Genomic DNA, 10,293 nt, shown 5'->3' with positions numbered 1-10,293 from the left:
AGAGATAAACAACTACCAGACTTTTAGAAGACATCTGAAGGCAGCCCTATTTAGGGAAGCTTTTAATGCTTAATAGGTTATTGTATTTTGGTGTTCTGTTGGAAGCTGCCCAGAGTGGCTGGGGTATAAATAATAAATTATTATTATTATTATTATTATTATTAACCATAATGGAATTAATATATACAGAAAGTTACAATAAAGACCACATGGTGCTGGCTGTTTCATTAAAACAGTGAGTTTCCAAAAGCCTGGTGGAACAAGATCTTCACCCACTGGCAGAAGAACAACAAGAAGGGAACCAGTCTAAGTTCTCTAGGGAAGGAGTTCCCATGTTGTCTGGGAGCAGCCACCACCAAGAAGGCCCTCTCCTGCGTCCCCAGCAAGTGTCCCTGTGAGGGTGGCAGGAGTGAGAGCAGGGCCTCCTCCCCGAGGTTCTCAAAACAGGTCAGGTTCGTATGAAGGGAACAGAGCCTTTCAGATAGCTTGGACCTGAGCCGTACTCAATTATGAATTAAACGAATGATAAAACCCAGGATTTAAGCGTAGCTTCTACGACTGGGTGATTGCCTGCATCCACCCCCACCCCCCGACAAAGGCAGCATAACCGGACATGAGTTTCCTTTCCAGCTCAAGATAAAAAGCAATTTTAAGGAATTTAAAAAACACGCACCCTGCAATGGACGCGTGAGGTCCCAGCTAAAAAAAGAATGGCAATTTAAGCTGATGGAATATGTGCAGCTTGCAGACTTAACATATAGAATAAGAGAAGAACATATGTTTACAGAAGATTGGAAAATGTTTATTGAATACATGGGGGGAAATTGTGTACACTTGAAAACGTTGGCAGCATTAAGATAAACCCAACAGTGTAAATACGTTTTGATGGATGTAATAATGGAATACTGAATGGTTTCGTTTATGTAAAATATGCAGGGATTTATGATATGCAAAATGAACCATGGAAAGAGAAGGGAAGTCACTAATATTTTAAGGATGCTTAAATAAGTATTCAAAATTGTAATTTTTAAAAATGATATAAACACCCTACCAGCCCCAGGAAACTGCTCTATTTTTCTGCTGACGTTATAGTGCTGCAGACTGCGGGGGTTACCACAGCCCTGCAAGGCAGACCACCGCTTCTGTTGTAGGTCAGCCATGTGGGGCTGAAGCTCTTTCGGCCGGAAATCACAAAACACCCTCGAGGTTGCAGCAAAGGCCAATCTATTTAAATCCTCCTTCTCGCATCCAGCCGCGTGCAAACAAACAACTGGCGCATTGTTGACTTGTTGCCTGCTGCGCTTTAATAAATTAAATTAAATTAAATTCCCTTACTCGGAACGAGACCCGAGTTAGAACGAGAAGAAGCTCCTTTGCAGCCACTTCCACCTCCGCTCAAATCCCGGCTTGCCTCCATAGGCGGCCGAAGAGAACCCGGAAGTCGAGAGCCACCGCTAAGCCTTTTACTCTCTGAGGCGTCTCTTGCTGTTTTCTCTCTCTGCGCGCGCGCGCACACACACAAAGCGAAACGAGACCCGCCGCCGGGCGGGCGCGCGCACGTCGAGCGGCGTACGGCCCCCGTTTCCTTCGTCGCAGTCTCCTGACTAAGGTAGAGGCGAACCGAGGCAAAATGGCGGACAGGTTCTCCCGCTTCAACGAGGACAGGGACTTCCAGGTAACCGGCGGCGGCGAGAGAGAGAGAGGGGGGGGGTAGCCAGCTTTGGCTTCTTTGAATCCCTCTTCTTCCTTGACTCCTCGGGAAGTGGCGAAGCCCCCCCCCCCAATTTCCCCCTTATAACCCCCTCCCCCAGCTTAGGTTTGCTGAGGCCTCGCCCTAATAGGGGGGTCCCTCATCTGCCCCCCCCAAAAAAAACTTGTTTGGATGTTGAGATATGTGTGCGAATCCTGCCCCTTTGGCTCTTCCCGAGTATTCCCCTGCCCCCCCCCCGCCCGCCATTCTCCCAGCCAGGTGCGGTGGGGCTGGCTGGTGTTTCCCCCTCCCCCCAGGCTGGTTTTCCTCCGATCTGGGCCTCCTTCAAGGATTTGGGTGGGATGGCGAGAGATGCGCTCCCTTGTGCAGCAGCAAGGAAGGCGAGGCGACTCCCTGTTTTGCCGTTCCTATCCGTTGCCATAGGAGATCCGGGGAAGAAAACAGGTCTTTGGGGGGGGCTTCGAGGGGGGATCAGCCACGTCTTACTCCGCCGCCTTCCCCTGACTTTTAATATCGGAGGTTAATTTGAAAGTACCTATTTTGTTCCCCGCCCCCCACTCTCCAGCCCTAGGATCGCCGAGTTTACGATGCTCCGGTCCTTCCCCTCCTTATCACTCACCGAGGACAAAAAAAGGGAGTCTAGAATAATGAGCGTCTTCAGGCAGTTACTGCTCTTTATTGTGTAACTCCCTCCTGTAGATAGGGATATGGTGTGTTTGTGTGGTGCCCTAGCTCGGCTATGGGAGTTTTGTTACCTTTCTGCTCATACACAAGTTTTATGTAAATATGAACATCTGTTTTTTGTCTTCGGTGAGTGCTTTGGGTGTCTTGTCTAAGGGTTTCCTTTTTGTATGTTGAGGAGGTGAGAATGGTAGTACAGAAAATGAAACGTTGAGATTGAGCGACACATGGTAGAAAAATAAGGCCCTGGCCATATTGACTGGTCAAGTGGGGGAGGGAGAGGTCGTATCTCTTTACATTAAGAGGATAACTCTCCTTTATATATATATACCTGACTCTTGCTTTCTTGACACAGAGGAACAATGAGGATGGGGAAGCAAGCCCCAGCTGTCAGAGCTCAGTTCAAAACCATCCCTGCCCTGCAGGTATTTGGATGAAGGATTGCGTGACCTCTTTTTATTTTGGCTGTTGTTGTTTTTTTTTTCCTGGCTAGACGATAATTGAACAGGCAATTTTGAGGTATAATTTCCAGTTGTATCCACTGAATTTGGGGAGAGAGAAGTTCTATGGGAACTTCAGGATTCTCCTTGTGATTTTTGTCGCTCTCCTGCCAGCCCCAAAGGGGAAAGTGTGGGGACAGAGGGGTAGCTTTGATTGTCAGTTACTGGACTTACTGAGGATACTGCGTTTGGTATGCATTAGTAGTAGTGGCTGATCTTTAGATGGGTGTTCCAGATGGTTTTGGTCACTGAGTCTCATGGTGATGGCCTAATTTGATAGGAAAATCATAATTATGCATGTTGCATAATATTAGACAGGTGTCTTGACAGAGGCCTTCCTTGCAAATTACTTCTTGATAGGCTGCAAAAGCTTGAAGTAAACACAATCTGTTCCTTTGGAAATAAACATTCATATGCAAACTTACGTTGTCCATTTGCACCGTTCAGATTTCTGCCTCTTAAAACTAGTTGGCATTTGCTAAGTTTGGGCATCTTTGCTATAGCATACTAGCACTGTGGAAAATCATTGAATAATGCATAAATATTGGGGTGGTGGCTTTCTGTTATCTGGATGAAAACAAACCCTTTTGCAGCCTCAAAAGTACTGCATTACAGCTGCACATCCTGGTTAACAGAAAATTTGGGTCAGCGGATAGATTCTGACTAATACACAATATTGTTGGATTGTGTGTGTGTTTTTTGTTTTGCTTTGTTAGATTTCAGCTTCTTTTTTAGTGCTATATGAAAATAGCAGTCATTCCAGCAACCCGATTAAGAGGGATTTAGGGATATTCAAGGTAACTGGGACAGTGCATGGAAAATACAGTTTAGCATAGATAATTGTGAAATAAGATGTCTGATGGGGGCTGGCATGCAAGGTCTGCCTATGCAGAAGTCATTTTTGAAGTCCTTTCTGCAGCAGTAGGAGCTTCTGAACTCGTTTTAGATCTGAAGAAGCCATGTTTATCCTCAAGTTGAATGGTTATTTCTTTACCCCCTCCCCTCACCCCTCTTATCTGTCCTCCATAGGGGAGATGCTGCACAGGATGGTAGGATGATGGTAAGCTTTTTAAAGAAGTAGTTTCAATTAAACAGTTAACTTTTGAAAACACCATCAAGGTATAGGGTTAGTTCTTGCTAGAGGCAAACAGAGGAACTTATAAAGCACTTAATTTGGAAAGTAACAGAAGGATTGTGACTTGACAGGGTCCACATAATTAACTGCTGATTAGAAATTCGACTCTGGTCTTGTAGATCCAGTAGTCTGAGGGATTGCTATCTTTGAAATATAGTATAGTGATGGAAGTAGTATACTTAAACGGCTGTATACTGGACTGGAGTATACTGCATCCTCACATTAATCTTTTAGGTAGCTATTTTGCCACTTCTGTGGTATGATGTAATGGTCAAATTGTCTTGGAAGTCGCCTCAAAAAAATATTCTCTCTTGAATTGCTCTACTTGATGAGGCTGCAATGTCCTCGTAATTCTAGTTGGAGCTTATTTATCCCAGGTTACTTCCAGTCATAGGGACGCGGGTGACTCTGTGGTCTAAACCACAGAGCCTAGAGCTTGCCGATCAGAAGGTCGGCGGTTTGAATCCCGTTGCTCAGTCCCTGCTCCTGCCAACCTAGCAGTTCGAAAGCATGTCAAAGTGCAAGTAGATAAATAGGTACCGCTGTGGCGGGAAGGTAAATGGCATTTCCGTGCGCTGCTCTGGTTCTCCAGAAGCGGCTTAGTCATGCTGGCCACATGACCTGGAAGCTGTACGCCGGCTCCCTCGGCCAATAAAGCGAGATGACCGCTGCAACCCCAGAGTCGTCTGCGACTGGAACTAACAGTCAGGGTTCCCTTTACCTTTACCTTTTTACTTCCAGTCATGCCTGCTTTTTAACTGGTTCCCTTATAGATGGGTTCTCTGTGTTTTCTCAAAAGAGAACCACAGCATTGTGTTTTTGTTTTGAGAAAGCAAAAGAAAGACCATTTATATTTATCAAGCTGTATAAACGTAGCAAAAAATGTGTCGCTTATTCTAATAGAAGATCCCATTGTACTTAATGTGGCAAGGATTTGAGTGGGTGTGTTAAAGCATTTAATTATCTTTAGTTAGCCAGTTCTCACGAAATCTTTAAGCAGAAGCTCTGTGTGTGCAAATTCATGCTTAATGGAGAGATGGTACAGGGGCACAAGTTGTGGTGATAATAACGGAAGAGGCATCAGAGGATGACTGAGCTAAGACTCTCTTGTAAAAAAAAATACCAATAATTTTATATAAGTTTTTAAATTCATGATGATCCTCAGTTGTTAAGGTTAGGAATGTAATATTTTTGTTGTTTAGTTGTCACCTTGCTGACAAAGGAATGTAATATACTTAAGGCATATACATTGCTCCCTTATAACTAAATTTGCAGGGTGGATTGCAACAAGAATGAAAACCAAAAGACCAAAACTGTAAGGTAGACCAGTGACAGTTAAAAGCAGCCCCCCAAAAGATGCAAAGATAAAACTGACTAGAGCAGATTAAAAGGCTTATAAAAATAAAAGGGGATCTTCTTGGCACTAAAATAACATATTTAGTTTATTTAATTAATTAATTTATAATACACTATATCATTAAAAATATAGAAAAAGATATAAATAAACAGTGATAAGTGCCAGACAAGCCTCCCTGATGAAGGCATTCTGTAGCTGAGGTGCCACCACTGAGAAGGTCCTTTCCCCAGTGTCCCCCTGTCATACCTAATCTCTTGGCAGGGAACCCTAAAAAGGTATTGAAAAGATGATTTTATGGGCTAGGTTGGTACATAGGAAAAGTCTGCTGGATCAGGCCAAGTAAATGCCAGTGGGAAACTGGTAAGCAGCACAAGAACACTTCTTTCCTGTGACTTCCAGCCACTGGTATTCTGAAGCATTACTGCCTCTGGCTATGGAGGCAGAGCAGAGCTGACTTGGCTAGTCTCCACACATTAATCTTTCAGGTACTCTGGTCTCAAGTCGTAAAAGGCTTTAAAGGTCAACAACAGCACTATGCATTCAGCCTTGAATGGACAGGGAGCCGCTGAAGTTGGCACATCACCAAAATGATACTGTATAGTCTAAGGTGCACAAAGCATTCGCCGAATCATCTTTATATAAGAACTGCCAGTGACCTATTGTAATATGGTTTTATCTGTTGAGCAATTTTCAGTAATACTACTACTACTCCTTCCCTGTTTCCTGTTAATTTCTTCTAGTGGTTACTAGAACGATTGTTCACCATAAGTAAACAGGTGGGGAGAGAATCTACCCTCAGTGACAAATTGGTTGTTCAGAATATGGAATGTGGTATACAGTATATGAACAAATTTAATAAATATTGTCAGGATAAAGAATGAGGCATTGAAAAACTGAGTATAGTGTATTTGAAATAGAAGATTTAGGATCTTGTTTCAGTCACATGTGTTGGGTCTTCTAAGCATTGGTGAATTATGTTTCTGATAAGGTTTTGCAATATATGTTTGTAGGGTAGACTAATGCATAGAGAAAAAAAATAATTATTCGAACTATTTAAAGTTATTTGTATGCCTTTATAGGAAGCTTAAACTTTTCTATAGCCTGCCTGTGTCTCTTCATAGTTCTGTCCTTGACTTTCACTTTTCCACCCTAAGATACACAAAGGTCTTCTACTACCTGTCCTTTCTTCTTTACTTTTTCCTGTGTCTGGATAATCACCAGAAACTTAGTTGGTTCTGTGTTTTTCTCCTGCAAATTCTTCACGCATTGTATATGTAACAAAATTTATTAATATTCCTGCCTTGTTACCCCCATCTTTATCATTTTGCTTTTCCTTATATTGTGTCCGTCAGCGTTAAAATTGAGGAGGTAAGCTCCTTGTTCGAGGGGTCTACTGCTTTTGCTTATTTTGTTGTTTAAAGCACCTACTATACTGATGGTGCTATATAATAACAGTAAAGCAAAATGTTAATCATAGTGAGATTCCAGGAATATTGCTAGAATATTGCAACAGCTTGTATTAGGACCTTGCAGAAGAAAGTCTGCCCTACCTTAAATTCACCCTGCAACTACATAGATAGTGTGGAAATAATGTGGTTAATTTGTCTGTTTTTGTCATGCATGCCAGATGTTTCTGCAGAGTCTGCGAGGCATTACCATCAATTCTGAATAGTTTTCTGGGTTACAGTGTTGTAATCTCTTGCAAAGTCTTTTGCCTAGTCTGAAAATGTTTACCACCTAAAAACTAACTTCTTCTAGTCTTTCTCTTCTTAAAAACATGTTTGTGACCTTTACAAAAGAAGGCAACAAAACTTACTAGCCCACCTGCCCTCATGTACCAAGTTGATGATTAGTGCCTAAAAGAGAATGGGGTATTTCATTTATATCATGAGCAAATAGCGGGTGAAAAATCCCTTTAGGCCAGCAAGTTTGGAAATTTGTTGTTGTTTAGTCGTGTCTGACTCTTTGTGATCCCATGGACCAGAGCACGCCAGGCACTCCTGTCTTCCACTGCCTCCCGCAGTTTGGTCAAACTCATGCTGGTAGCTTCGAGAACACTGTCCAACCATCTCGTCCTCTGCCATCCCCTTCTCCTTGTGCCCTCCATCTTTCCCAACATCAGGGTCTTTTCCAGGGAGTCTTCTCATGAGATGGCCAAAGTATTGGAGCCTCAGCTTCAGGATCTGTCCTTCTAGTGAGCACTCAGGGCTGATTTCCTTAAGAATGGATAGGTTTGATCTTCTTGCAGTCCATGGGACTCTCAAGAACTCTCCAAGTTTGGAAATATGCTGGCCCAACCCACAGATCATGTAACCTTGATTTCAGAAACTATATAATCACAACATAAACTGGGTCAGTGAGTCAAAAGCAGGCTAGCAAACATCCTGCAGGTGACCAGGCAAATGTGAGTTGCCTTCAGCAGGGAAGCTTTACCCACAAAGGAAGTTGGTCCTTGCCTTGCATTCTCTTTTCTTCTGTAAGAGAGCCAAACTCTGGAGAAGATGAATGTGACCCCATTGACTATCTGTTAAAGAACTGGTTTGGGCACTCCTGTGTGAATGCTTAAGAGTGGTTCTGGATAACGCCAGATGATTAAAAGAGTTAAATGCATCTCTGTGTTAAAAAAGCTGTATGCATCCCACCTCTTTCAAGGATTCTCAAACTTGCCTCCACACAAGTCAAACCCAGCTCAGTGCTGATCCTGGGACCTTGCAAACAGGGACAAGAATTGCTGGAGGAGACTGAAGAGAGTGAGCTTGTGTCTTTTGGAGCCTGAGGGTATGTGTGGCTGATTGCTATGTGGGAACACAGGATCTGACGGGGAGGAGTTATAGCTGAGAGGAAGCCAGGCTGAGGGAGGAGTTAGCAACCAGCAGCAGTCAAGCTTAGCTCACTGCGGATCCTGGGATCTCGCAATCTGAGCTCACAAACAGGGGCGTTTGCAAGGACGTTTAGTGGATGAGTTTAAGGGGAAGGCCCAGAGTTCTGTCTCTTGGTGTGCATAGGACCAGAGACATGGAGGGCAAGGGAGCTGCTGCAGTGACCTGTAACACCTGTGGCATGTTTGTCATTCTGCCAGAGAACAAGCAACAGTACACTTGTAGCAAGTGCAAGCTGGTTGTCATGCTGGAAGAGAAGGTGCAGCAACTTGTGGCCCGCCTAGCCACACCTCAAGCAACAGGACAAAATGCAGAGTTACGTGATACAGCTGAGTTGACTGGGATTGAGCACCAAGATACGATGGGGTGCCCCCAGGGTGGAGAAAGATTGCCCATTGCAACAGTCTAACCCGGGGTCAGCAAACTTTTTCAGCAGGGGGCTGGTCCACTGTCCCTCAGACCTTGTGGGGGGCTGGGCTATATTTTGGGGGGGGAAATGATGCAAGAGCACCATGAGCCCCGGTGGCTGCTTACCTGTGTCTTGCGAGCAGCAGGGGCTGGCGGCAGCGGAGGGACAATGAGTGGCGTGCAAAATGGCTCCGGAGAGGGGCTGCTTAAAATGGCGACTGCTCAAGCGCTGCTGCTGCTGGCACCAACAAAGCCCAGTCCCCTTCCTCCTCTAGGCAGGGCTGGTAGAAACCAGGAGGAGGGAGGGAGGAGGTGCTGGCGCTGCCGCTGTGGGAGGGAGAGGGAGGGAGAGGGGAAAGAACGTGCATGCTGGTGATCCACACGTCAATTCCCGGACCGTCCGCAGGCTGGGTCCAGAAGGCAATTGGGCCTGATCTGGCCCGTGGACCTTAGTTTGCTGACCCATGGGCTAACTTCTGGAGGAATGTGATACACAGAAGTAGGACAGTCACAAAACACACTTTGTCATTAGAGTTGCAAAATCGCTTCCATGGACATGGATTCTGGGCCAGAGGAGCTAGGACAGCAGTTCCAACCTTAGAAGACACGAAGGTGGCTGTGAAAGGTACAGTGCACAGGATGATTATTGCCACTCCCCAGAGGAGAAAGAGACAGGAGGAGATGGATTTGGAGAAGTCTTTTTCCATTCTTGATCTAACCCCATCAGATCCAAGGCTACTGATCGTGGATGAGTATGCTGATAACGTACTTGCTACCTTCCGTGGAGACAACATTAGAGAAAGGGAATTGCAGCCTAGAGATGACAAGCTGGGAGGAAGGAGTAGGAAGTACTCAAACCATAAGTTTCCGGCCTTTGTAATTTAGCCCAACAATATCAAAATAAGCTCCAATAAACAAGAGGGGAAGACTCAAGAATGACAGAAGCAGACCTCAGAACACTCCAAGCAGCCTTTGGAAGGCACAGCCCATAGAATTATTCCTGCTACTCCCCAGAGGAGGAGGAGGAGACGAGTGGTGGTGATAGGTGACTCCCTGTCTTGGAGAACAAGTGAGGTCCCTACAGACTGGAGGTGGGCAAATGTCCCCATCTTCAAAAGGAGAAAAAAGGAAGACCCAGGTTACTACTGACTGGTAAGCTTGACATCGATACCAGGGAAGGTCCTAGAACAGATAATTCAAAAGTCGGTCTGTGAGCATTTAGAAAACAGTGCTGTGATTACTAAGACCCAGCATGGGTTTCTCAAAAATAAGTCATGCCAGACCAATCTGATTTCTTTTTTTGATGTAATTGCAAACGTGGTAGATCAGGGAAATGCTGTGGACATAGTGTATCTTGATTTCAGTAAAGCTTTTGACACACAAGTTCCCCATTATATTCTCAGGAGGAAGCTGGTAAAATGTGGGTTGAAAGAGGTAACTGTTAGGTAGATTTGTAGCTGGCTGATTGACCGAACCCAAATGATTCCTTGTCATCCTGGAAAAAAGGGACAAGTGGGGTGCCGCAGGGTTCTGTCCTGGGTCTGTTGTTGTTTAACGTCTTTATAAATGACTTGGATGACAGAATTGAGGGAATTTAAGAAGGATGTTGAGGAGCTGGAACG

General features: G+C 44.7%; 1 protein-coding gene across 6 annotated transcripts in view; it reads left to right on the top strand.

Annotated features, from left to right (window-relative positions):
• Positions 1-1,524: 1,524 nt before the first annotated feature.
• GPATCH8 (G-patch domain containing 8) overlaps positions 1,525-10,293 on the top strand; it is an 81,227-nt gene continuing 72,458 nt past the window's right edge. For 2 of the 6 annotated variants that reach the window (XM_081883793.1, XM_081883796.1), the window contains exon 1: positions 1,629-1,675. Coding sequence is in view for 2 of the 6 variants with exons in the window: in XM_081883790.1 (XP_081739916.1) it covers positions 1,631-1,675 (45 nt within the window). In the remaining 4 variants the exon portion in view is untranslated. Of the gene's footprint in view, positions 1,676-3,921; positions 3,953-10,293 lie in introns of all 6 variants that reach the window. The other 4 variants (XM_081883791.1, XM_081883790.1, XM_081883795.1 and 1 more) reach the window with 4 other exon arrangements.

The sequence above is a fragment of the Podarcis melisellensis genome (assembly GCF_964234715.1).
Source record: "Podarcis melisellensis genome assembly, chromosome: 13".
NCBI classification, from domain to species: domain Eukaryota; kingdom Metazoa; phylum Chordata; class Lepidosauria; order Squamata; family Lacertidae; genus Podarcis; species Podarcis melisellensis.
This window is presented reverse-complemented; position numbering and strand designations above follow the sequence as displayed.